General features: G+C 39.7%; 1 protein-coding gene across 2 annotated transcripts in view; it reads right to left on the reverse strand.

Moving 5' to 3' along the window:
* Positions 1-11,979: 11,979 nt before the first annotated feature.
* Positions 11,980-27,785, reverse strand: part of PTN (pleiotrophin) — a 99,848-nt gene continuing 84,042 nt past the window's right edge. Inside the window, exon 5 of one of the 2 annotated variants that reach the window (XM_041751444.1) lies at positions 11,980-12,477. In XM_041751444.1, coding sequence (XP_041607378.1) covers positions 12,422-12,477 — 56 coding nt within the window. In that variant the 3' untranslated portion in view covers positions 11,980-12,421. The remainder of the gene's footprint in view (positions 12,478-27,785) is intronic. The other variant, XM_041751443.1, reaches the window with a different exon arrangement.

Below are 27,785 nucleotides of genomic sequence, written 5' to 3' on the forward strand. Positions count from 1 at the left end.
TGACCTTCATTATTTCTCTGTCAGAAAATTCCAATAACTTCCTAAATTGTCTCTACATCTTAAGTGCTTTGCTACTTAAATTTATCTTATAAGCCAGGCGACAGACTAAAATCCTTCAAGTGTAAGCACTGTTACTCATGCCAGTCTCCCATTAAAAATACTGGGAACTCTTCATTGTCTAACAGGCTCCTTTCTTTGCTTTCAAATTTCTGTACAAAATGGGTCCAGCCCATGTCAGTGTTTATTTCCTAGCACTCCTTATTTTTAATAGTTTAGTATTAAATATAATGAAAATAATTAATTAAAACAATTATTTTAATGCTTCATTTTTAGTATTTCCTTTTTCTTTTTTGGCATATATGCGCATCCTGGAAGAATGGGCTCTACTTCATTTTTGTGGGACTCCAGTAGGCTGCCAACCTCAGAATCATGGACTTCTGAGAATGGGAGTTCCATGTGGCCCAGGTTAGGCCAATCAGAGGCCTTTCCCAGGAGGAATGTCCCATGAATGCAAGAACATAGAGAGACCAAAAATGATTGGAACTGAGTCATGTGAGGAACTCTTGGGTTGCTCAGATGCTCAGAATACTTGTGTCTTTTGTATATTTTAACATTCCTCTGATCCTCTACCCTCCCTAGCCCTTTCTACTCCATTCTTTGAGCCACTGAATGTCCTTTCAAAATTTCCTTGCACACACACTACATTCAGTTAGGAATAGCAGTTCCAATTGCTTGCAACCTAAGAATGCAGAATGATGCAGATATCAGGAACAAGAGACTGTTAGGTACAGCATAGGGCACAGACCCTCAGAGATGATGGAAGTGTGTAGAATTAATTATCAAGCTGAAATGTCAAAAAAAGCAATGGGATTGACATTAACATTCTAAGCTGAGAAATGAAGGGTCCATGATATAGAGTGAAGAGCTCATAAATGAACTTATTGGTGGGGCACTGGGGCACTGGGGCTGACACTTTTAGGAATAGGTGGCTTTTTAGTAGACCCATCTAAACTAAGCCAAGGAAATGATGAGCTCAAATGTTAACATTTTCATTTTGAAGCATGGAATAAAATCCAGAGTCTTCCTGGCACCAGGCATCTCTTTTTACTAGTTGTCATGGGGTTGGGATTGAAGAAAACTAAACTGAGACATGGATCATTCAGCTCATTAAATTAGATCAGGTCAAGGAGAACTTTGCCACATACCTTATGGGAACCTTGAGGTGAGTTGCTCAGCAGGTATATTAGTAGGGAATTGAGGAATCTGAAGAAACCCCAACCTCCAAAGCTCCTGCCAGCCTTCCTACTTTGTCTTCTTGGTTGAGGAAGCTGTGACTCTCACAGGAGAAATACAACAATTCCTCTGGTTCCCATACCTCACTGGTGCTGCCCTCTTTCCTGTTACTCTGGTGAACTCTTCCTCCTTTTCCCTTGGCTTCCTGTGTCCACAGGCTCCCTGCTGTTCATGAAATGTGTTGGAAACTTCCATCTGGAAGCTTTGCACTCACTGCCTTTACAGAGCTCTTTCTGCCTGGAATGCTCTCCCTGTGGGTAATCTACTCCCTCACCTGCTTCAGGGTTTTGCTGGCTTGAATGTCCCCTCCTCTGATCACTGTATTTCAAATGGCAGTGCTTCCCCAACACTACGTATTGCCCTTCATGGTTTCATTTTCCTCCATGGTGCTTAACACGATCTAATGTGTGTCTTACTTTTTTGTGTATTTTGTGCCCAATAAGGCCCCCAGGGAATTGTGTTTTCCTGGGATTCACCCCTGTGTAGACCACACCTCTAGAATCTGAACTGGCCCTGATGCATTTTCACCATTAGAATGTGGCAGACATGATCCTGGGCCAGGTCCAGGCCTAAGCCTTAAGAAGTCTTGGTAGTTTCCAGCTTTGTGCTTTGAAGAACTCTGTGCTGCCAGGTGCAAAGGCTGGTTGCTCTGCTGGGTAAACCCCATAGAGACAGACAGCACCATGTAGATAGAGTGAGGTCTTGAGACTACATAGACAAAAGGAGAGGTCTACCAATCCAGTGTCCGAGTTGAATCCAATTTGTCATTTCCACTAAGAAGCCAGACCTGACGTTGAGCCATGTTGGACATCCAAACCCTCAACCTAACATCATGTGGAGCAAAAGAACCACACAGATGTGTCCAGTCAGCCTACTGGAAGGGTCATGAGATGATAAAATAATTGTTTCTTTAAGCCACAAGGTGATTTGTTAGGCAGCAATATATAACAAAAACATTATTCATTGTATTCATGATCAGAGTCCTCAGCAGGAGTGTAAATTTCATGAAAATAGTGGTGGGGGAGGGCCGTTTTGTTCTTGGCTACGTCTCTATCACCAGTAACAGCTGAGCACTTAATAAGTATGTTTAATGAAGGAATGCATAAGTTAATGAATTTAAACTAGTCATAGCCTATGAGGTAAAATGTATACTTAGAATTTGGAAGGGGGAAATATACCCAAAGAGGTTTTCAGGAATTAATCTACAGTAATCTATATAAATAACATTGAAAAGTATTTGTTCAAATGGATTTTAGAGATGGACTTAGTAGGAGAATGAGATCTTATTTTGGTTATGGTTAAGTTGTCTTGATAAAGATGCATTCGCCAGAAAGTCTGAATTCAATTTTCCCAGCACTGGTTACACGTCCTAGTTTAATGAATACACACCTAAACAAAATGCTCCCCAAAGAATATTACCTTTGACACCCAGGTATTCTTTAGCTTAATACAGAGGTAAGGAATTCAGAGGTGTCAGAAATGCTTGATTAGAGCAATTACACACCTCTTGCCCACTCTCCTCTGGACTACTTCCCAGAACAGGCCCCTCCTATCTCTCTCTTCATCCTTGGTATCAGACAGTAATTTGGCAAATCTCTAAATAAATTGCTAAGCATTTTGATTATTAGCTGTGACTACCTTAAAAGCATACAACCTTTGAATTTAGAAGCCTAAAATGCCTAACACTTATTGCAGGCATCTCAACCTGTTGGTCATTTATAATAACTATAGTAACATTTGTGTGATTCTCAAAGAATCTCATGAACTAAGATGCTTGAAGATGACTTTGTCCTGTGTTTGATGGATCTGACGATCAAAGGACAGAAAAGAACAATTCTCATGATTATTATTTTATGTAACCCTTGTATCTTCTCTAAGGGAAAGTCAAGTATATGGATACAGTCACTATACCTGCATGGTCTCTAAGGCGATCCCTCCATTCGCAGGAGTTTAGGGATATGATGGCAGGACCGTCCATTTTCATTCTTTAATGTAAAATGTATGGCTTCTATGCCGTTTTCAAAAAAACAAAAGAAAATATGTGGTGATAAACTAGATGTGTAATCTCCTTCACCGACCTCACAGATAACTTAATACAGCAGTTATAATGGTTACGTATGTAGGAAGTACATTGAACAGTCTACAACTGTTAAGCCTGTTAAGGTTAACAGTTGTACAACAACTTAACAGCCTGTTAAGGTTTTGTGTCCTAAAAAAAAAAAAAAAAAAAAAAAAAAAAAAACCACTTTACAGAAATCAGATATTGAGAGCTAATTGAATTTTATGTTTCTTTTCAAATGAACAAGCACATGTAGGTCCGTAATTGCTTGTGTCAAAACATCCTTGAATTACATGATTTTACTTGTGACCCCACCAGGATTGCGCAGCTTACCTTATTTTTGGTGCTTTGCTTAAAGACTGAACAGTTGAGAAGAACAGAAACAGGGAAGCAGGGGGTGGACTTGTAAGATCGTGATATATTTTTCTCTGAATAAGATGTTCCACATCTTTTATTTCTGGGGGAATTAGAGTCTCTGTAAGTTGGAGGTAGGCATTAATTGCTGGATGCTCAGAATAATACTGTGCCCTTTTGATGTAAACGTGTGCCAAGACTCTATATCTTCTTTGAAAAGTAGATTGAAAATGCACTTATTTGATAGACTGGGAGCAGTTACTGTCTGTTGCTAATGTTTCCAAATGTAGGGAAAGAAGTGTCCTGTTGCATTCTACTGCCTCATTGTGGCAGCCAAGACTTAATGGGGGAACACGGGAGAAAAACATAATGTAGAGAAAGACATGGAGGGAATTTTCCACCTCCAAACATATTGACTTGCTTTTTTTTTTTTTTTTTTTTTGAAGATTAATGGGGAGAAAGCCCTTTGCTTTACTCCCTTAGAAAATCTCATGCCTAGGGTGCCTGAGTGACTCAGTTGGTGAAGTGTCTACCTTCGGTTCAGGTCATGATTCCAGGGTCCTGGGACCGAGCCCCACATCAGGCTCCCTGCTCAGTTCAGCAGGGAGTCTGCTTCTCCCTCTGCCCCTCCATGCTGCTTATGATCTTTATTTCTTGTGTTTTCTCTCTTGCGCCAATAAATAAATAAAATCTCTTTAAAAAAAAGAAAGAAAAAACATCTCATGACTGAAGGTTAACAAAGTTCTAACTTTTATGTTTGGGAACTATTTTTGAATAATTCATAGTATTTTCTATTGCCGCATTCAATGCTTCCTAAAGCGTATTCACCTCTGGTTTTCATGGAAAGAAGTTATAAAACAATTGATTTAAGACTTTAAGTAATATGGAGACAAAGTGCACATTATGAAAAAAGTATGTGTGTCTCATTCCTCAAGAAATCTCTGTCTTCTTGATGACAGTGTAGCCTTTCTTTCCTCAAATAAGAAAACACAAATGCAATTAATTCTTTTATACCCACATATCCCCACCAATACAACTTAGTAGAACCTAACAGCTATTTCGAACATTAGATTGTATTTGGAGTTCCACTCTTGCACAGTTAACAGGAAGTTAGAACGTCATTCCAGGAATATATGAAATCGAAATGTCGCTATCCCAGATCCTCTTTGTCTATATGCAACGAATGTGACAGCATTCAGGTATTCAGGATAAATTAGAAAGTCTATCAGAACACAAGTACAGAGGATGCACTGAGTTGAACGAGGACATTTTCTGGTCGCTGAAGACATATTTTTGCTAGGGTTTGGATAGGCTGCTTTGTGCCCTCCTAATCACTAGCCAGAAAGCTTGTCTTCACTCTAAGGCCATGTAAGGAATCACAGCTGTTTTCTTTTTTGTTTGTTTTTAATTTCATCTTATTTTAATTCTAATATAGTTAAAATACAGGGTTATCTTAGTTTCACATGTACAGCGTAGTGATTCAGCACTTCCATACATCACCCTGTGCTCATCATACCAAGTACCCTCCTTCATCCCCATCGCCCCCCCCCAACACCCCCCAACACTCCCCCAACCTCCCTCCCCTCTGGTAATCGGCAGTTTCTTTATAATTTCTTGGTTTGTCTCATTTTTCCCCCTTTGTTCATTTGTCTTGTTTCTTAAATTCCACATAAGAGTGAAATCATATGGTATTTGACTGATGTTAGGGACATTACTGGCTGTGTTCTCTTCTAGGATTTTTATGGTTTAAGGTCTCAGATTTAGGTCTTTAATCCATTTTGAGTTTCTTTTTATGCATAGTGTAAGAAAGTGGTTCAGGTTCCTCCTTTTGCATATAGCTGACCAGTTTTCTCAACACCATTTGTTGGATACTTTCCTTTTTCCATTGGATATTCTTTCCTGCTTTGTCAAAGATTAGTTGACCATATAATTGTGGGTTTATTTTTTGTGTTTTCTATTCTGTTCCATTGATCTATGTGACTGTTTTTGTGCCAGTCCAATACTGTTTTACTACAGCTTTGTAATATAACTTGAAGTCTGGAATTGCAATACTAACAACTTTGCTTTTCTTTTTTCAGGATTGCATTGGTTACTCAGAGTCTTTTGTTGTTCTATACAAATTACAAAGTTGTTTTTGTTTTGTTTTGTTTTGTTTAGCTCTAGTTCCATAAAAATTTTTTACTTGTCCTTTGATAGGAATTGCATTGAATGTGTAGATTGCTTTGATTAGTATAGACATTTCAACAATATTTGTTCTTCCACTTCATGAGCATGGGATGTCTTTCCATTTCTTTGTGTGGCCTTCAATTGCTTTCATCAGTTTTTTATAGTTTCCAGAGTACAGGTCTTTCACCCCTTTCGTTAGGTTTATTCTTAGGTATAATATTATGGATGCTGTAATATTATGAATGTTGTACATACATACATATGGATGTATGGATGTATGGATGTTGTGCTTTCTCTGCATCCATTGAAATGGTCATATGGTTCTTATCCTTTCTCTTGTTGATGTGATATATCAGTTGATAGATTTGCAAATAGTGACCCACCTTGCATCCTGGGAATAAATCTCACTTGATCATGGCAAATAATTTTTTTAATGTAATTTTGGATTTGGTTTGCTAGTATTTTGGGTTTTTTTGTTAAGGATTTTTGCATTTGTGTTCATCAGAGATATGGCCCAGTAATTTTCTTTTTTTCTGGTGTCTTTATCTCATTTTGTATTAGGGTGATATCTCATAGAATGAATTTGGAAGTTTTCCTTCTTTTCTTGTTTGGAATAGTTTGAATAGAATAGGCATTATCTCTTCTTTAAATTTTAGGTAGAATTTGCGTATGAAGCTATCAGGTCCTGGAGTTTTGTTTTTTGGGAATTTTTTGATTACTGATTCAATCACTGCTAGTAATCAGTCTGTTTAAATTTTCTATTACTCCCTGATTTGATTTTGGTAGGCTATAAGTTTCTAGGAATGTATTTATTTTTTTAGGTTGTCTACTTTGTGGGCATACAATTTTTCATGATATTCTCCTACAATTGTTTGCATTTCTGTGGTGTTGGTTGTTATTCCTCCTCTTTTATTTGTGACTTTGAGTCATTTCTCCCCCCTGCCTCCCTTCCTTTTTGATGAATCTGTCTAGAGGTTTATCAATTTTTTTTGTTGATCATTTCAGAAACCACCTCCTGGTTTCATTGATCTGTACTGTTGCTTTTTTAGTTTCTATATCACTTATTTCTGCTCTAATATTGTTTCCTTTCTTCTGCTGGCTTTAGGCTTCATTTATTGTTCTTTTTCTAGCTCACTTAGGTGTAAGGTTAGATTGAGAAATTTTCTTGGTGCTTGAGGTAGACCTGTATTGCTATAAACTTCTCCTTAGAACCACTTTTGCTGCATCCCAAAGGTTTTGGGTCATTGTGTTTTCATTTTTGCTTGCTTCCATGTACTTTTTGATTTCTTCTTTAATTTTTCCGGGTGACCCATTCATTATTTAGTAGCAAGTTGTTTAACCTCCGTGTATCTGTACTCTTTCCAGATGTTTTTCTTATGGTTGACTTGTCGTTTCATAGTGTTGTGGTCAGAAAAGATGCATAGTATGACTTCAGTCTTTTAAAATTTATTGAGACTTGTTGTGGCCTAATATGTGATCCATTCTGAAGAATGTTCCATGTACACTTCTATGTTTTCTGCTGTTTTAGGGTGAAATGTTCTGAATATATTTGTTTGTTTTTTAATTGAATATATTTGTTAAATCTATCTGGTCCAGTGTGCCACTGTCTCCTTGTTGAAGTTCGTTTGAATGGTATTATATAGTGTCCTTCTTTGTCTCTTTTTACAAATTTTGTTTGAAAGTTTATTTTGTCTGATACAAGTATTGCTACTCTGGCTTTTGACATCCATTTGCATAATAAATGTTTCTCCATCCCCTTTCAATCTGCAAATGTTTTTAGCTCTGAAACAAGTCTCTTATAGGCAGCATATAGAGGAGTCTGGCTTTTCTATATTCTGTCACCCTACATCTTCTGATTGGAGCATTTAGTTAATTTACATTTAAAATAATTATTGATAGATAAGTATTTATTGCCATTTTGTTACTTGTTTTTATAGTTTTTCTCTGATCCTTTCTTTTCTTTCTGTCTTTCATGATTTGCTGGTTTTGTTGAAATACTTGGATTCCTTATTTATTTTTTGCATATCATTGTTTTTTTGATTTGTGATTACCATTTGCTTTATACATCATATCTTCTGCATGTAGCAGTCCATATTAAGCTCTATTAAGCAGTCTATATTAAGCAGTCACCTAATTTTGAACTCCTTTATTCCTCTCCCCTCCACACTTCAGATATTTGGTTTCATATTTTATATCATTTTAATTTGTGCTTCTCTTGACTGATTTTTACAGATACACTTTTTTTTCTTTGCTTTTGTGCTTCCTATTTTTCTTACTCTCATTTATGGATTTTGTTTTCTAGACTCCCTCTTAACATTGCTTGTATGGCTGGATTAATGGTCATGAATTCTTTTGGCTTTTCTTTGCCTGCAAACTCTCTCCCTCCTTCTATTCTGAATGACAGCCTTGCTGGATAAAGTATTCTTGGCTGCAGATCTTTCCCTTTCAGCACTGAATACATCATGCCACTTTCTTCTGGCCTGCAAAGTTTCTGCTGAAAAATCAACCAATAGCCTTATGGGACTTCCTTTATAATTGCCCTCTTCTCTCTTGGAACCTTTAAAATTCATTGGTCATTACTATTTTTTGGCATTGTAATTACTATGTGTCTAGGTGTGGACTGCCTTCAATTGAATATGTTGGGGGAATCTCTGTTTCCATCTTCGATTTGGGAAGTTTTCAGCTATTTTTTCTCCAAATACATTTTCTGTCCCCCTTTCTTTCTCTTCTTCTGGCATCCCTATAGTGTGAATGTTATAATATTGAGTTCTCAAAGTCTATTCTCATTATGCAGTACTTGTTTGTCACCTGTTTAGCTTGATTGCTTTCCATTAGTCTATCCTTCAGGTGACTGATACATTCCTTTGCTTCCTATAGTCTACTACTTATTCCATCTATTGTATTTTTAATTTCATGTATTAAGTCCTTCATCTCTGATATGTTATTTTTTATCTCTCTGTCAGGGGTCTCATTGATGTCCTCCACCCTTTTCTAAGTCCAGTGAGTATCCTTATAATCATTTCAGATTCTGTATCAGGCTTATAACTTATCTTTTACTTAGGTCCACTGCTGTGATTTTGTCATGTTTTTTTCATTTGGGACATACTTCTCTGTCTCTTAATTTTGTCTACCTCTCTGTGTCTGCTTTTTCTCTGTTAGGAAAGCCAGCTATGTCTTCTGTTATTGCAAGTGGTGGCTTTATGAAGAAGAGGTCCTGTAGTGCCATGCAGTGCACTGTCTGCTGTTCATCAGAACCTGGCACTTGAGAGAAGTTTCCTATGTGTGTTGCTTGTGTCCTGTTACAAGTCTGAGTCCCTTTTCCTTTATGCCCAGTTGTTTGCATGGACTCTCTGCCTATTGTAGCCTGTACTTGCTCTCTGTGATGTTGGTGAAAGCCAAGCATGCAGGGTCTGAGGAGGCGTGATCACAGAAGGACTCAGGGACAGGGCAGCAGTATTAGGAAAATTTGCACTGAGCTGCTAATCCTAGGCCATATCCCCTGTAACCTGGTGGCTGCTGGGAGCATGGTGCATGGCCATGGTGTTGGTGGCCAGGGGCATGCAGTGTCTGTGTGCATAGCAGTTGGGTGGGGCCTGCACAGCATTAACACAATTTGCACTGAGCCCAGGGCTCAGGCCAGCTGGTCTGGAGTGGGCGAGGCCTCAGGAGAACTCATGGGCAGAGCACACCGCTAGCAAGTAAGGTAGCAAGTGTCTGTGCAGTGCCATCTCCCTCAGGTGGCTCTGTTTATGCTGGGGGTCAGAGGACGAAAATGGTGCCTGCCAGCTTCTTTGTTCCCAGAGAAGTATCCCCATCACTCTCCAAAATTACTATAAATAGATCTCTGTCCTGTTGTGCAAACTGTGGCCTCTATGTTGAGTCTCCTTGGGCTGTTGTCTCTAGGGGCAGGAACCTGGCTATCACTCGCTATCTTGGCTTGCCCAGTGCTAAGTCAGCTTTTACTTTGATTGATTGATTGATTTTGAAAGCTCCAGGCTCCAGTTGCACTGGTTATACTCACAGAATTCAGCCCCTCTGGTTTTCAAAGCCAGATGTTATGGGGATTCATTTTCCCTATGTGGGCTACCCTGTGTTTTCCCGTGTCCACAGCTCCCTTCCACCTTCGGTCAGCTACTAACCACCACTCCTGCCCTTCCTCACCTCTCCAACTCCTAACCTCTCCGATGCAGCTTCTTCTCTACACTTAGTTGCAGAGTTTGTTCTGCCAGTGTTTGGATTGCTCTCTGGCTTATTTTCTTGGCTATGAGTGGTATCTAGTTGTAAACGTGGGATGAAGTGAACTTTGTGTCCTCCTACTCTGCTGTCTTCCCAAGACACTTTTTCTATCACAGCTGATTCTTTTATATCTCCCTTTCCTACCTCAAGGCTAAATAAACTTCAAGGCAAAGTCTGTAAGCCTCAGAACATTTGGGAAGGAAGAATTTGCTGGAGCACTCTCGGAAATGACTGATGATGGTCTGTTTTCTCCTCTTTGTTGGAATCAGTGATTTTTGGAGCTTGTCCTTTTGCATTTATGTTTTAAGTACTTCGGGGAGGCTTTTTATGCTGGGGTAGAATAATTCTCAAGACTTAGAGGAAGTTTCATTTCCTTGACTATGCAACAGCAATTAGCATTCCTTGCTGAGACAGAGACTCAGAGGTTTATTTTAGGGTTTGTTAGGAATCATCCTCCATGCCCCGTGAGTGAAGGGGACGCCACAATCATTTACAGGGCTGCTTTCCCTTGGGGAGATTTTGTTCTAGTTTACCTTAGCTCATTACTGATTCATGAACTGCTAGCTTGGCTAAAGGATGATGGAGGAACAATAGTAGGTGAGAAGCTAACAAAACTTGCTACAGACTCTTCCACCATCTCTATCCTTATGAGACTTTCTATAAAAAACCTACTCAAAACAATGTCTTTCTTCTCCTCCATCTCCATCTTCTCCTCCACAAGTGCTTTTTCCCTATTAAGGCCCCCTTGTAAAAAGACCACATCCACTGTTCGCAGTTTCTGTCGTCTGCTTTTTACAAGGTACTCTGCTTTTATTAAGCACCAGTCCATAAAATGTTTGAGCTTTGTCTACTCCCCCTGGCAGTTGGTTTTGACTTAGTGGGGAGAGACAAACCCCCTGAACATTTCTAGCTCAAGTGGAGTCCTTGACTAGACAGCAGAACAGCTTAGCTTTGTAGGCTCTGGCTGCATCATTAGACCAGTTTTGTAATTATTTTTATGGCTAGCCCAAGGTGTGTTGAAACCATGATTTCTGAAAGTGGACTTGGAGTTATCTTGGTAGGTAGGTGTGTGTTTATCGAGTCTTACACTTGAAAATTAGAGCTGGATTTTTCAAGAGGAATACTAGCTAATCCCAGCTGATTCCTGAGGTGTTATTTCTCTAATAGAAGCAGGGACTTGTTTATTTAAAGACTGTACTTGGAATCCAGCAGATAAGGGAGTTGTACAGATAACCCTTGGTAGTTATCTTGGTACACATGGTAGATAATAGAGTAGAAATCTTGACTTGTAGAAACCAAGTACAAAGTACTATTTTGCATGTTACCCTGTTCCTGATTTGGATTGTGCAAGCCCAAATATATTCAATATAAGTAGAGTGTTTTTCTGTTCCATAAAACTCTAGGTTACTTTGGGACTTTTGTTCAATTCCATAGCACTAAATGCTGATAGTTAAAAATACATAGATCTACATCTACATCTATATTACATAAGCCCTCTATAACATTTGTGCCCATGAGTAATTTAATTTGTATGATAAATTCTCACTGCTAACAGGTTGACTAGGGGAGTGTAGGGGACAAAGGAGGAGGGTTACAGTATCAAATCACTGCACACAAAAGCACCTTTTTCAGCATCACCTTGATTTATTTTCCTAGTCTTTTTTTTCCTCATAAGGAAAAATAATTTCATCAAGAAAACAAATGTCCCTGCCAAAATGAAAGAACTTCTTTTAATGCTTTTCCTTTTTAAAAAAAAAAAAAAATTCAACATTGAATTAGGGCATGCTCCACCCCTCCCCCATTTTGCTGACCAAAGGTTTTTTTTTTTTTTTTTTAAATCCATTGGCAGAAAAAAAAGATATTTCCTCAGATAGGGTGATTATATTTTATTGCTGCTTTGTTTAGTATATATTTTTCTCAATGGGGAAAAAAGTCTAGGTGAAAAAATTATCTAACAAGAATAGTAGTTTACATAACACGTAAATTGCTGCCAAAAGAAAAACATGTAAAAAAACGATTTTTAATGTAAAATATCACATAACTTCAAAAAACTTACCTCAATGTTCTAGCATGTACTATAAGTCAACTTTCTAAATAGGATTACAGTCCTTTATTATAAGTCCCTAGTGGTCCTATGGTATACATTAAAAAAAAATGCTACTACAAAATTTTTCTGTTCTTTTTGTTTCTGCCTATTGTGTACTTAAGCTATAGATAATTTTTGAATAAAAAGCCTACATAGGTATAAATGCAATAGTTAACTGATCCTGCTTGCTGATGTCCTTCTCACATTCCATCAGAAGGTGGTGTCTATTAGTCCAGCATCTTCTCTTGTTTCTTGCCTTCCTTTTTCTTCTTCTTGGATTCTGCTGTGATTAAAAATACAGACAGAAGAAAATCATCACGTTAGTAAACAAAGGGGGCGATTTTCTTATACAGTTGCCCCCTGACCAATGCTCGAGTTAGGGGTGCCAACCCCCCATGCAGTCGAAAATCTGCATGCTTTGTACTCCCCCCAAACTTAACTATTAATAGCGGTTCCAACCCTCATTTTTCATGGGCCAACTGTAATTGTCCAGGAGTGAAATGATTACATGGATAGACAAGGTGTGTGGTGTGTACACCTGCTTTTGCCAGGATAGTGCCTAGGAGAATAGGCAGGAGTCATACAGCCTTCCTTCATGTGAACACCTATAAATGCCTGCCATCTTATTGGCTGTCCCCATTTGATAAACAAAATACTACCTGAGGATCCTACTTAGAAAAGAGAAACACAGCAGACCTCCCTGAGAGAATATTCCAAGACACTGATCCATGGAGAGCTATAAAAGCTCTGCTTAGCAACTCATGCCCTATATGCCCTTTCCATGGGGCTATTGATAAGCATTTTCCTGATGCTTTCGAAGTGCTTCCTCTCTTGATTCGCCCTTTGCTTATATATTTGCCAGCTATTCATGTTTGAAGGACCAGCTATGAACCATGTGGAGCTTTGACTCTATAGAGCCTCCTAGTCTTGGATGAAGCAAGTAGAACATACCAACCTGGCCTGAACCAGGTAAGTAAAACCATGAGAACGTGAATCAAAACATCCCATCCTTTTCCATTCAATCCTCTTGCTCTCTCCCTTTTTCTAGGCAGAGGAGAATGCCATGTAGAATAGGACATGTCAACTTTGGCTCCAGAGATGAGAATGGTCAGAATCACTAGCAATTGAGAGGATATTGCTAAATGTTTTCATGATCCTTCCCCTTTATAAGATCCTTCTACCACAGTAGTGGTAGAAACATAGGGGTTCAGTATAGGCTCTGGAGTTAGACTGCTAGAGTGTTAGTCCTAGCTCCATCATCAAGTTACTTTGAGACTTCCTGAAAGCCAGTTCATGTATCTGTGTGTCTCAGATTCCTCACTTGTGAATGGGCATATGAATCATACCACTTTGTAGGGCCAATATCCACATTAAATAAGTTGTATAAAATTCACTGAGAACAGAACATGGCATAATCGCCTATGCTCAATAAGGGTTAGTCTTTCATCACACTGATGAAAACTGCTAAGAACAAGAGGTCATTTCTCCACATAATTAATATTCTTCATTATCCCTCAGATACATTGACTGAGCAGGTCCCTGAAGAGGTGGAAAGACAGAGGAATCATGAGATAACAATGATGGCCATCAGGGATTGTCCACTGGATCACAGGGCCTGTGTCCAAGAGGGGCTTAGAATGAGAGGGGACATAATGCTAATTGTGTATGTTGTAAAAATCCAAACTTATACTTAGGTAGAGCTTGAACCTTTTTTTTTTCCCTTATCCTTGTCACTTCTTCTAAGTTCTAAAGTCCACTATATACTAGGTGAAATAATATTTCTGCACCAAGTAATTGTCCTGAGCTCCCTTTGTTCAAGCTCCAAAAGTGTGCTAATCACAATTATGTCAGGAGTTGCTAACATCCTGCTAACTTGCTGTTCACAAGTCTTCACTCTGTTCATGCCTATCCTTCACTTTCCACCTAAACTGAAGAGATTTAACCTTTCACTCTGTTTTTGTCATTATAAATGTTTCCTCCTTTTGATCCATGAAAGATGAGATGACTAGTTCTTTTTTTTTTTTTTTTTGACTAGAACTTTCAAGTTCAAAGATACCTATAAAGTCAAAGAACGTTTTCTGTTTAATTTCTGAATAATCATTGTCTTAACATTTAATAATTCCTCAGTCTTTGGTGGAAATTTTAAACAACAGCTGTTTATTAGAAAGATATCCTCAGAGAAGAATCTAGGGTGTCAGCTGGGATATAAACCTAGTCTCTCTTGTCTCAATTTCTCCAAATTCTGTACTCGAGAATGCCCATATTTTATATTCATAATCAACAAGAAACCAAACAATTGCCAGTTTAATCTGCACAATGCCAATCAAACTTTTTTTTTTTTACACTACTGAGAAGTCATCAGGGCATTCCTTTGACACAATGCAGACCTTGAGTCCAGTCTGGGTTCAAATCTAAGTAGAAAAATGAGGAGACTGCGATAGTGGTGGAAAGAAGGATACATTTCTATTTGCATAAGGTCAACTTGGTTTGTCACATAAAAAATTATTCAAGTTTTTGAGAATAAGGATGAAACTTGTGTTGGTAATATTGGTGCCAAACAAAAGCAGGTTTTTTTGATGACTTATGTACATGTTACTGACAGATTAAATGAATGTTGTCACTCCTCATCTCTCTGGCCTCAAAAACTTAGAAACAGCCTCTTGGGCTTTACCCATTCTACATGAGGGTTTTTAAATAGTATCACGGAATCTATAAGCTGGAAAGAACTTAGTTGAACTGCCCTGTGTAGTTGATGAAGAAACCGAGTGCAAAAGAATGTCTATCGTTCCTCAAGGTCCTCAGTGATCCAGCTATAGAATCAGATGAGAGGCCATTCTCTGACCTCCTCACACAACACAGCACTGCCTCCATTGATCATAGCCTCTCTAGTAAATGCACTTGTTCAAATCACCTCTCTTGGCTTGAGTCTCTATGCTTAGGCCTATTTCAGTTCCAGGAGCACATCATTCTTTTTCTCCCCTACTCTTTGGCCTTCAAATTCACTTTTCATTCCATCAGCTCTGTGCTTCCCCTACTACCTCCATCTTCTTAATGCCTCTCATCCTTCAGGTACCAGTGTTGACACAACTTCTAGCTTGTTGATTGCTTGGTCTGAGTTAAAAGCCTCTTCTCTCTCTTCTCTCAGAGCACTGACTGTTAGTATTATAATTGTCCCTAAGCATAAGCTGTGAGGGGCATAATCCCAACTCACTGTCACTTCCCTTGCCCCTAGCACAGTGCCTAGAGCACTGCAGCTGATGCACAACCCTTCAATAAGATACATAAATCTCTAGCATGGAAAGAACCCCTGCCTCACTGGCTCACCATGCCCTTCTCTTCCTAATGGTGGTTCTTTGAGGTTTCCTTGTTTAGTTTCATGTCAGCCTTTGTACAACACTGTGTTCTCTCCGCACCTTTTTCCTCCTACCACCTCAACTTTGCCTAGCCAAAATCTGTTCATCTTTGACACCTTTGTTTCAACTTCATTTCCTCAAGGAAGCCTTCCCAGAACTCCTACACTAAGCAGGTTGCACCTGAAGTTAGATACCTCCATGTGCCTCTCACATCTGCCTTTCATCACTCTTATGAAATCAGAGTTGATTTTATATCTAATTATTTAATATGCATTTCTCCCTCCCTCTGAGGGTGGAGACTGTATCTGTCTTTTATATCTGTGTCTTTAGTGCCTGGCACATAAGTGCTCATGAAATACTTGTTGAATAAAAGTCAAGAAATGAACACTTGGATGGGAAACAGAGTCAATTCATTAGTATACAGAGTAGTAGTATTTCTCAAGGAAAGGAGTGTAGATTCAAAGTCTGGCAGTATTTCCGTACTTCTTTAAAGATATTTTATGAAGAAAAAAATTACAAACGTATATACATGAAAGTTATCCAAATTTCTTAGCCATTTGTCTCTGTTTTTAATATAGAAGACTGAAATAACTCTGTGAATAAAGTCATGTCCCATCTTAGTAGCCTATCAAGGTTACAATTGAGAAATCTGCTATGGGCACAAAGGTCATGAATTGACTTGGAGCGTGGGTATACCAGTGTAAAGCAAGTGTTTTGTAATACAGTCACATAGTGGCTACTCTCAAAGGTTTGAAGAGCCATTGTGATCAGTATCCTGATGTCAAACAGTAGGGCACCTGAGTTCACAGTGAAAAGAGCCAAGTCCAGAGAAAGAAGTACACACATGCCACACATCAAAGAACACCTTAGGCTACATGTCACTCTTCCCCACAGGGACTGAGGCTGTGAAGCCCAAATGGATGCAAACGGGAAATGAGCCATCGTTGGTATGTGAGCACAAAGGCCACCAGCCTGAAAAGTGACTTGTTTTTTCCCTTGGATGATGATCCCTACCAGGACATCACCATACTGAAAACTCACAGTGGTGCCTTTGCTGTGTTTTAACTTCCTGTGTTTATAAACTTTCATTCTTTCTTTGGCCAGTGTTCAAGGTGAGGGAGGAGAGTATTCATTGTTCTCTGCTGGTATGTGTGTACTTTGTATTATTTGAAAAGAAATATTTGAAAGTGTTCAGAAAGTCCCAAGACTTTCTTAAGAAGAAAAACTCTAGAAAGAATTCAGGATCCTCACATTGCTATGAATCACCTGGAGTGCCATCTTTACTGTCTTCTATCTAGAAAGCTCAAAATGGAGCCAAGAAAATTCTTGCCATTCACAGCAAGTACTGATATGGGAGAAAAGAGGCAGTAAGAAAGCATAGGAATTAATATGAGTCATGCTACAATAATTTTTGAATCTATACATTTTAAAAACTTTGATTAGAAAACAAAATTCTAAAAAAAGAAAAAGAAAAAGAAAACAAGATTCTCAAGTAGTAAGTAGCATCATGGCATCATTTGTTAGTAGGGCAATGAGGAAACCAGGACGTTCCATTAGAATCAGTCTAAGAACAAAGAATCGATTCTAATCCATATCTTCCATTTACCAGCTCTGTGATATCAGGCAAAGTGTCCATTTTGCATCTGTTTCCTATAAACTGGGGATAATAACACTGAGTGTATCCTCCTCGGAGGGCCATCATGAATATTATGCGAGGTTATAACCTCTAATATCCTATTTGGCCAAATAGGAATATTCAAAAAACATTCATCTATTCATTTAGCAAATAATACACCCTACATCCACTATATTCCTGGCACTGTTCTAGATGCTGGGATATAATGGCAAACAAGACAAAATTCTACTTTCATTGAGTTTACAAGATTTCAAGATTGCTTTATGTGAGTCTCAAAATTGTAAAATACTCTTAAAGTATATATTTTTAATTGAGTCATGGGTATGTGGCAGCTATTTTTATTATCTCAATGCCTATTTCTCTTCCTCCTAGTTTCTTCTGGCATCGTAGATGCATACGATGTAAAAGATAGAGTATCCACAGGGAGAATTAATTACTAGGGTGAAAAAGAATGTCTATAAAAGATTTAGCCTGAAGGTAAGAGACAGTTTCTCCTCTCTCTGTTACTTCATTCTTCTTAAAAATATTACTTTTCTGGTTTTAAAAGTAATACAAGTTTATACAGAAAGTAAAGAAACATAGATATATGTTAACAGAAATCACCCATATTTTCACAATACAGAGAGAACACTTTCCACAGTGGGTACTATTTATGTTTTCTTTCAATGAATATATGTAACATATATTTAAGTAGGAACGTATTGACAGTTGATAAGGTATCTTCTACTAAAACTTGTTCTGTCCCATATGTTTTGTAACCTTTCCTCTTTTATTGGTTAGCGTGGTCTCACTTTTCGTTACCATAACTAATGGTACGATGCATGCTTTGTAGATAAATCATTACATTGTAAAGTGTTGGCTTAGGATAGATTACTAGAAGAGAATCTACTGGACCAAAGGGCAGGGCATTTGTAAAGCTCTAGATATGTACTGACAAATTTCTTTCTAGAAAGGCAGTACTCATTTACATTCTATCACACCCCATCACAGCAAATTTGTTCTCAAAAGACAAATAATCAAACAGCATGCATCATCTCTTTTCCCTCGATCACGGGCCCTTTTAGGAACAGGGTTGCCATGCAGTTGGTACAAATAAGCACCCACTCCCATTTTCAGTATTCGGGAAATCTGAGAGAAATAATTGGGGAGTGAATCTTGGAAGAAAGATATCAATGTAAAAGTTCTCAGAGAACTTCAGGAAGGTGTTATTTTTAAGGAGTAGAAGAGTTGAGAATTCTGGAATAAGGTTATCTCATTTTTTTAATCAACATGTCTTGGTTTGATTCCATTTTTTTTTTTTCAGATGGCCTGCTTGTGCCTCCAGAAAACATAAAAAGGAATTGAGAGATGAAATGGTCGACTGGAGCCTGGATTTTAACTAAAGTGAGTTCAACTGTTTGCTACTGACTTCAGTGAAGTAGCTTCACGTCATTAAACCAATCAGGAAGTACTGATTTGAATAGAAAAAAAGAGATTTGCACCTTCTCACAGGTAAAATTCACATGGGAGGCAGCTATGGACAGTCAGAAATGGACACTGCAGATTTGGAGGGCAGGAGGGCAGCCCAGCTGGAGCCATGCCAGAAAGACCTTGGAAGCTAGCGTATGGAGACTCCTTCAATCAATCATAAGAACTGAGTGAGGGAAAAGGATCATATCACTGTCCAACAGTACAATCACAATATGAATATGTCCAAAAGTACTGCTTCATGAACCTATTTAAAGGAACTTGCCTGTGCTTAAGAATGAGCTGCCCACTCACCTGAGAATATCTAATCCCTCGCATCAGCTAGCTGTTCCTCAGAACTGGTAGTAAGGCCTGTTGAATCCTGATTATGCAACTCAGTGATCCATCTAGAATCCAGGTACTAGTTGGCTCAGCCTCCTTCATTAAATCTCCCAACATTGCAGTTTAAAGTAGGGTAGCATATATTAAATTGCACAATATAGGTAGAACTTTCTATTTAAAAATCAAAAGTAAAATCTTAAAAATGTTTTCTTCTTAAATCATTCTCAGGTCTGTTTGGTCCAAAGTCTGTGCAATAGTTGTTATTTCTTCTTCGATTTCTTATTTTGTAATACCACTGCTTTGTTTCCCCTTATCGACTCCATGCATTTCCCTCTAGGATTATGAATGGAACACACACATACAAACAACTGCTCCTTGACACTGCCCACACGTTAGTACCTGTTCTTTCCCTCACTGTCCACCTTCCTTTTCACTCAACAATTGTGTTGCACAACAGTACCTACCTCTCCCTCTCAACCATCAGTCCTCCTACACATGTGCTTTCTGCTATCAAATAGATGTGATAGATAAAAGATAGTATGCATCTGTCTAGGCACAAGCTAAACATGTCTGGACCATACAAGGAACCTCTGTCCTGCTCCCTTTTACTCTGAGAGGTGGTAAAACAGAAAGTTCAACTATGAAAACGCTGGTGAATAATACAGATTTAACTGAATGTGGAGTCGAAGAGATGAGGGAATTTATTTCATCAACCTCACGGAGGAAGCTTAATAAAGGTCACTAAAAATGTCAAGTTACTTCCCAAAGCAACCTACCCAGTAGTGGTAGAGTTGCTTTGGAAAAAACCAAAAACCCCTCTCCCTTCATCCAAGAATGACTCTCTATAGCCTTTTCAGCCTCTTTTCCCTCCCATCTCTCCATTCCCCTTCCTTTAAAGGAAGCAACTGAGCTACCTAGTGGCTTCCCCAGCCCATGGCAGAAGTATCACAGGCCCTGTATATTGTCACACCTGCTGGTAGTGGTGGCCCTAATTTCATTCTTAGATCTTCCAAAGTTATTCTGAAGAACTCTATGGAGTTAGGTAGAATGATACACATGCAGGTCTGCATACTTGCGCGCGCACACACACACACACACACACACACACACACAACCATGGAGGGGAGATTAATGTTTGGTTTCCCATGTTCAGCAAAAGCATCTGCCCCTTCCTCAATCTGAACCACCACTCTGAGGACCTTACACTTCTTCACAGTGACCTTCCCAACACAAATCCACTGACTTCTTCCACCCCAAAACAGGAAAGGTGTGATGTCTCTGCAAGAATGAGGGCCCATGTAGAAAACCTTATTATCAAATCTTATTGGTAGCCTAAGCCAGAAATGAAGTATGTTATTATAATCAATAATAAATAGTTCCCACTTAGCACATCATTATTTTCTCTTATCATACCTGATGTTTAACATAATATGACTGGTGCTACTAGAAAATCAAATTTTGATTTATGTCAAAGGGGAAAAAATGTGAAGTCCAGGATATTTAAAATTTCAGTAGGTACAGCTCCATACATCATGTCTTATTTGCTTCCCCAATGGAATGGATTTTTTTTTGTTCCAAGTGATGGTAGCATTTGTTATGAATCAGTTGTTATGAGCTGAATTATGTTCCCCTCAAAAATTCATATTGAATTCCTGACCCTCACATCTCAGAATGTGAACATACTTGGAGAGGGTCTTCATAGAAGTCATTAAGTTAAAATCAGGATGGGCCCCTAATCCAATACGACTAGTGTCCACAGAAGATGGAATTTGAGCACAGAAAGGCACCGAGGGAAGACTATGTGAAGACACAGGGACGAGACAGCCATCTATCAGCCAAAAAGGGAGGTCAAAACAGATCCTTCTCTCAAGACCTTCGGAAGGAATCAAGCCTACAGCAATCTTGATCTCAAACTTCTAGTCTGCAGAACTGTGAGAAGACAGATTTCTGTTGTTGAAGCTACACGAGCTTAGGTTCTTTGTTACCTAAGGGTGCAAGCAAACCCATACATCAGGGAATTAGATTTCACACTTTCATTTTTGCATAGCTTTCAGAGCACCCTCATTAATAAGTGCAAAATACATGTGAGTTCATGGTGTCTTAAATGTGTCCTCCAGAATTTTAAATACACACCATGTAAGTCTGTGACTTTGGTAGTATGCAGTATAGGATTTAATGTCCCTCACTAGTTTCACAAGCTGCTCCCTGCAGTCGGCAGTTCACCCATCTGCATGCATGTCTTCCAGATTTCCCCTCCACCCACCTCCTCTCACCCCCACTCACTCCACCCTCTCTCTACAGCAGCAGCATCAAAGGTTAGACTTGAAGAGGTGCCTCCAGACTTCTCTCTCTTTAGAGAGAAGCCTTCACAGCAGCTTAATTTATTGCTTTTCCTGTGTCTGGGTGAAGATTTGAAAATACACTTTTCTATTAATGAAAATAATATCTGAAAGACTTACAAGGGCAAATGAATATGTGAACCCATAGTCAACAGCTCCAGGTCTTGTCCCCTATGTGCCCAGGCAGTAGGACACCAGGAAAATTTTTACCTGCTTTCTGTTCTTTGCATTTCTGATGAGTTCTTCTATAAATATTGTTTATCCCTCTAGAAAAAGCCTCCCCCCACCCTTTTCCCTGCCTCTGTGCTGAGCAACAACCAGCCTGCTTTGATTTCCCTGAGGGTTCCCAGAGGCTTTGCATCAGTGCAAAGCTGGCTGGAGTCACTGAGAGTGTGCGAAGTGTCTCCACTGGTTACCAGGACAGCGGAGCCTCAGATCCTTGCGAAGCACCAGAGTGGCTATGACTCTCACAGCAGCAAGGCAGCAGTCCTGGATCCAGCTCAGGGTCTGGCCTGGCAGGCCACAGGTTAACAGGCTATGATGCACTGCTTTGTCTTACTCTGCAGGATCCCAGCTTGAGAAATGCAGCCCTAAAAGTTATTATTTGCTTCAGTGAGCTTATTACGCAAAGAGGGCTTGAGCCAAAAATTATCTGACACGTCTCAATCATCAATGACCTTCAAACGTGCTTATAGTAATGTTTTAGGATTACAGTAGAAACACAATCCAGGGCACCTGGGTGGCTGCCTTTGGCTCAGGTCATTATCCCAGGGTCCTGGGATCGAGTCCAGCATCAGGCTCCCTGTGGGGGAGCCTGCTTCTCCCTCTGCCTATGTCTCTGCCTCTCTCTCTGTCTCTCATGAATGAATAAATAAAATCTTTAAAAAAAATGAGATACAACTAGAATTCTTAATTTCTTTCAGAATATCCAGAGAGATGCCATAGGTAACACTCAGTTTGGGAAGCGTTGGGATATTAGAAAGAACTCTGGAAAAGGACTGTCCTGCGCTCAAGTTCAAACCTGACCCCTCTCTGGCTGAGTGATGTTCTGCAAACTGCAACCTTAGTGACTTGTTTGTTAAATGGGAACAACTCCTTGGAGCTCCTTGAGGACTGAATGAGACCATGCACATGAACAACCTAGTGTGATGCCAGTCACATCACAAATACTACTTTTATGTTGCTCAAAAATGCTGATGACAAGAGCTACAACTTAAAACACAAAGCAGAAATTCTCCATCCAGAAGTCAGAAGGGAGAAATGCAAAAGCTGCAGGGGGGAAAGAAAGAAGATCCCTTGACTCGTAACTGATTTGGGTGAACACTGTTCTATTATGCAGCCTTCCTTCATACTAATTATTACATAGCTGTTTCATGTGTGCACAGCTAATGAGCCCCTGAGCTTGGAATTTACCAAGGGAGATGAAGCTAGACACACAGTGTGAGGTAAACCCTACAAATATTTATAGTTCCTAGTTCTCACATCTGTCCCCACAATGAGGACTAAAAATCCTTTTAATAAGGATGGGAGTGAAACACCCAGATGACTCTTCTTCCCAGCAAACTGTGCCTCAACGGTGATTTCTCTGTACATTTGCAGCCGCTGAATGAATGATGTGGCCTTGTGAGCCAGACCAGGACATCCGGTTGGATGCTTCATTGACTCATTGATTGACTGATTGACTCATTCATTCAAATCAGTACTATTCATTGAATTCCTCTCATGAACTAGGGACTAGGAGATGTAGTCACTGGCAGTGGTGAGTGAGATGTGGCTCCTGCCCTCAAGCAGGTCAGGGTTGAGAGGCAAAGATGCACTCACAAAAGCAGAATGAATGAATGTCTTATCAGAAGAGCCCGTCCTGCAGAAAGGCAGCAACCTAACGCTCGGGAAGGGAAATCTTGCAAGTTCCAACACTGATCTCTTTGCTAGTCTTTGAACAAAACAATCTCATTTTGGCCTCAGGGACTTTGAGCTTGTCCTTATGTCATTTAGAAACTAGTATGGCTAGCTCCTGTGCTCTGTATTCAAGACCAAGTTCAGAACTTCCTTTCCAAGAAGCTTTCCCTTGTTTCTCTATCTAACTTAACTGCCCTCCCCTCCCCAACCCCCGCCAGTCTAACACTTGGCTCTTTAGTTTTTAAGACCACTTACTCCAATACATAGTTATTCTTTTAGTTATTGTTTTTGTCCCATTATCTACCCACTACCCTCACTAGAACATAACAGTAAGAGGGAGGAAACTTGCTCAGCATCACTAGCACCTGACATATTGCTTGCTCCACTGCAGGCTCTTCATAGATTTTATAAATAAATGAATAAATTGGAAACAGTACCAGAGGACCATATGCTTCTCTCTTTCATAGCATCTGTCACTCTCTGCAGTACATTGGGATTTATCCTTCTGCTTTCCTACTGCATTATGGGTCCATATAGATCAGTAGTTTAATCCCACTTAATAACTATTTGCCAAATGAACAAGCTAGATTTTACGGAATGAGATATATGATGTATAGAAAAAGAACAGATTGCCTGTTTCTAGAACCACAGGGTGCAGAGAAGTGGATGTATAAGAACTCATGGCCCATTTAGCCATCCAGTTTGGGGGCATGGGATGGCTGGAGCAGAGCACATGGGCAAGGGTCAGCCAAGAAGATGATGCCTGAGCAAGATGTCCTGTGAAGGAGCAAGGATCTGATTCTGTTGCTGATGGAAAGCCATGATAAAAGTGGGATTTTAGGACTGGGTCTGAAATTCATCCTTTCTTAGATAAGAAACTGAGATTCCTGTATTAGCTATACAACTTTCTCTGACTCCATGTCCCCATCTGTAAAATGAGGAATGATGATAGTAACTATTTCACAGAGTTTCTGTGATTATTCAGTGATGCAATGTATACTCAATATACTAAAATACACTCAAAACATACAAGTCTCTCAGGAAATATTAATTATAATTACTACTGTTATAATCACCATGGTTCTTTTGCCTAAAAAGGTAGCATGATTTCTACTAAACTTAAATACATGATATTTTAAACAAATTTTTATAGTAAATGACAAAAACCTAAACAGGGAAACACCCACCTCAAGCTTTTCATTTGGAAGGAAGGAAATAGTTTGTAAATACTGCACAATTTTCAAGCATTTTTACATATTCACTTCATCTTTGCAATAATGAGGTATTCACTGTAGACTTCATAGAAGAAAAAAAAAAGGTAATTCTAATAAGAAAGGGGCAGAACTAGATCTTCTCATTTCAACTACAGTATCATGAATGGGAAATAAAATATAAATGTTCAAAGGCATGTCCACAGCAGAATAAAAAAGAAATCAAACCTCAAGACCAAACTGAATGAGAATGTTTTTCTCTGATCAAGAAGAAAAAAATTCCTGCAGGGTTCCCCAGGCTTCTCTTTCCGGTCAGACGCAAGGGCAGCAACCACCAACCCTGCTGGGCCTTCAGGGAGAAGTGAGCCCATCCCAAGCTCCCCTCCACCTCTCTTGACACAGTCGAGTCTCTCAGCCTAGCAAAACTCATCTGCATAATGGCACCATGCTCATTGCTAAGGTGTATCAGAGCCCAGACTCCAGAAAGAAATGTCGGGAACTTCTTTTATCTTTAAAAGAAGTGACAACAACAAAAAAATCTATTGAGCAGGAGAGACCTTAGAATGCTGGGAATATCACTTTACTGACCCCCTTTCTCATTTATAACCAGCTGCCAAGTGCTGTGTCCAGCACACACAGCTGAGTCTTGCACTGAAACAGTTGCCTTTCTTTTGATCTTTAAAGATGAATTGTCAAACCTAAGAGAGGGCTAGGCAACTGTCCAGAAAAAAGAACAGCAAGATGGCAAAACTTTTAGAAATAGCTGGGAAGAAATAAAAGGAATTGGGGTCCTCCTGAGCGAGGGAAGCATAGCAAGGATCTGGCGAGCGCAGAGCATGAACTGGTGGACAGGGCAGCAGGAGGGATTCACATTGTTCCCTGGCCCACCTGTAGCACAGACATGCATTCATGTGCTCCCGCCTCCTCCTGCCCTAGAATACCCTTCCACAGGCAAATGTGGAAACTGTCACAAATGCTCGCCTGTCAGTACAAGAAAAGCTCCACAATACCCCCTTATTTATGTATCTTGTTTAAATAGTAACAACTAAAAATTTCCATTTCAACAATAACTTAAGATTCTAGAATGTTCTAAGACAATCACTCAGGCCACATCTCCTGTGGTCCCTAGGAAAATCTCAGCTCGTACGAAGGCCTCCTGCATAAGCCCTGACTCAGCCTCCACTTAGATGCTTCCCTCCAGTGATAACTGGAAAGAAGAAAGAAGCCTGCTCCCTCGCACTGCACCTGCTTGCACAGATGGGACTGCCAGTAGGGCCACGGCTCTCCCACAGGTGGGCCATCTTCTAATTCCACAGTGAGCCCATCCTCCAAGGGGACCCCTGGGAGACACTGTGGCTTAGACACCACTTCTTTGCCCTCTGGAATAACTGTGCTCTGATGGCTTATGCAGTGCTGTCAGCGCAGACTGAACTTGGTTCCCACTTTCTTCATTGGTCCACAGCTCAATTATCCCCATGTTTTTGGTTTTTTTCAAGCTGAAAAGATCGTTAATGACTTGACAGAAAAACTACTGGCAGTTCCAAAAAGGAGAGCCCTAACTCACTCTACGCTGGAGTAACTGTCCCTATCTGAGATTTCTCTCAGCAGCTTCCTCTCCAAGAAATGTCATCTATGCCTCATCTACACAAAAGGAATAAGCGTTAGGTCCAGTGAGATACTTCAATACATTCCACCCTCCTGCCCACTCCCTGGCCAATTGCTCACTAAATACCAATTCAAGCACCTTTCAGCTGTTCTTCTCCTATTCAGAGGGAGAGTTTTGAAGGTTAAAGACACATGCCTCAGAGTCCCTTGCAGCAAGATTTTACATGTGATCTCGTTTCCATCAAGCAAGCACACTTTGAGTCTTAGAGGCAGAAGTCAGCAACCAGAAAAAAGGGGGGGGGGCAAATTTGGGGAAATTGGGCATTTTGGCAAGAAAGGAGGCCAACGAATCTGGTTTTGAGGGGACAGGTATAGCAGAATCTCCAGTGTTCAATTCTTAGCATATGTGCTGAACTGTGGGTAATTTTAGCAGGAGGCTTTCTGCTCCATCAGTCATGTTTGGCATGATTAGACATTTCTCTTGGATCTGTTGCCTTCTGCTGCAATACTGCTGGATCCAATCCTCTGGCCTTTCTGGAGATTCTGTGAGCTATATAATACCCTCAAATAACCCCCTTTTTGCTTAACTAGCTAGAGTAGACCTTGCTGCAACTAGAAACCCTGACAGGTACAGGATTTTCTTAATTAGTGATTGTAATTAATACTCTCAGTCTCTTTTCCTAAGAAAGTAAAATCTCCAGTGTCCAACACAATTGCTCGCCAGTTGATCCCTGGTAGATTCTGGCTGCAATTAAGCAAATTCTGGTTACAATCTTTGAATCAATGGCCTCCCCAGAGCAATCCTGTCCCCATTCCCAGGAAAGCTATATTCTGGTTACGCACCTTTCAATTCTTATGTCTACATAAGACTATCAATATTCGCTCTTCCTCTGGGTATATAATAGAGAAGATGACTAAAGCCTCTTCTTGGATTAAGTGGGGTTTCAACACAGGAGAATCTCTAGATAAGAGTTTCCAATTTGATATCTAGTATCACTGAAATTGTACCAAGGCTAGAGTGTGGCATTTGTACAATATTGACATAGCAACAGGAAGAACCACTTCTATTCAATAGACAGGAGTGTGGTGAATTTTAAGGCTATTTTTAACTAAACCAAGTGGGATTGTTAGCAATTTCCCAGAGTTCAGGTGCCAACTCCGGATATTAAGTGCCCTCTCTTCCCCCAAGCAAGTCTTTTAAACTTGTGGCCTTATTGGGAATCATATCACAATGATATTCTCCAGTCTCTTCTCAATTTAATTGCTGAGTAGGCTCAGCCTTACTGATGTCTTTATGTTCCATTCCAAAATTTAAAGACCGTGTTTCCCACACTGCAGGTCATGCAGTTTGCATATTAAGCCACTATTTTTTTCCAAAACAAAAGAGGACAGAAATCAAACCAAAAAGTTTTAGAAAAAAAAAAAACAGACCCCAAAAAGGCAGACAAAAGAACAGGACCTGGTGATGTGTTTGATGAGAAGGATAATGATGAGGGGAGGAAGGATACTTTCTGGCCATGAGCTCAGAGACTCCATTAAAAAGCCAGAAAATGGTGCTAAAAGAGAAGAAAACCTGAAACTGATTCTGCTCCTACACAACAGGATGGATTTAGAAGATTCACTGATGTTCTCGTCCTCATCTGTTCCATCAGGGATACCTCAGATGAAGGTCTCCAGGAGCTCTATTTAATGATGCTAGACATCAAGATTTATCTAACATGGCCAAAGTGTCATGAGCTTATAATGCCCAGAGGCAGCTT

The sequence above is a fragment of the Vulpes lagopus genome, chromosome 4 (assembly GCF_018345385.1).
Source record: "Vulpes lagopus strain Blue_001 chromosome 4, ASM1834538v1, whole genome shotgun sequence".
Classification (NCBI taxonomy): Eukaryota; Metazoa; Chordata; class Mammalia; order Carnivora; family Canidae; genus Vulpes; species Vulpes lagopus.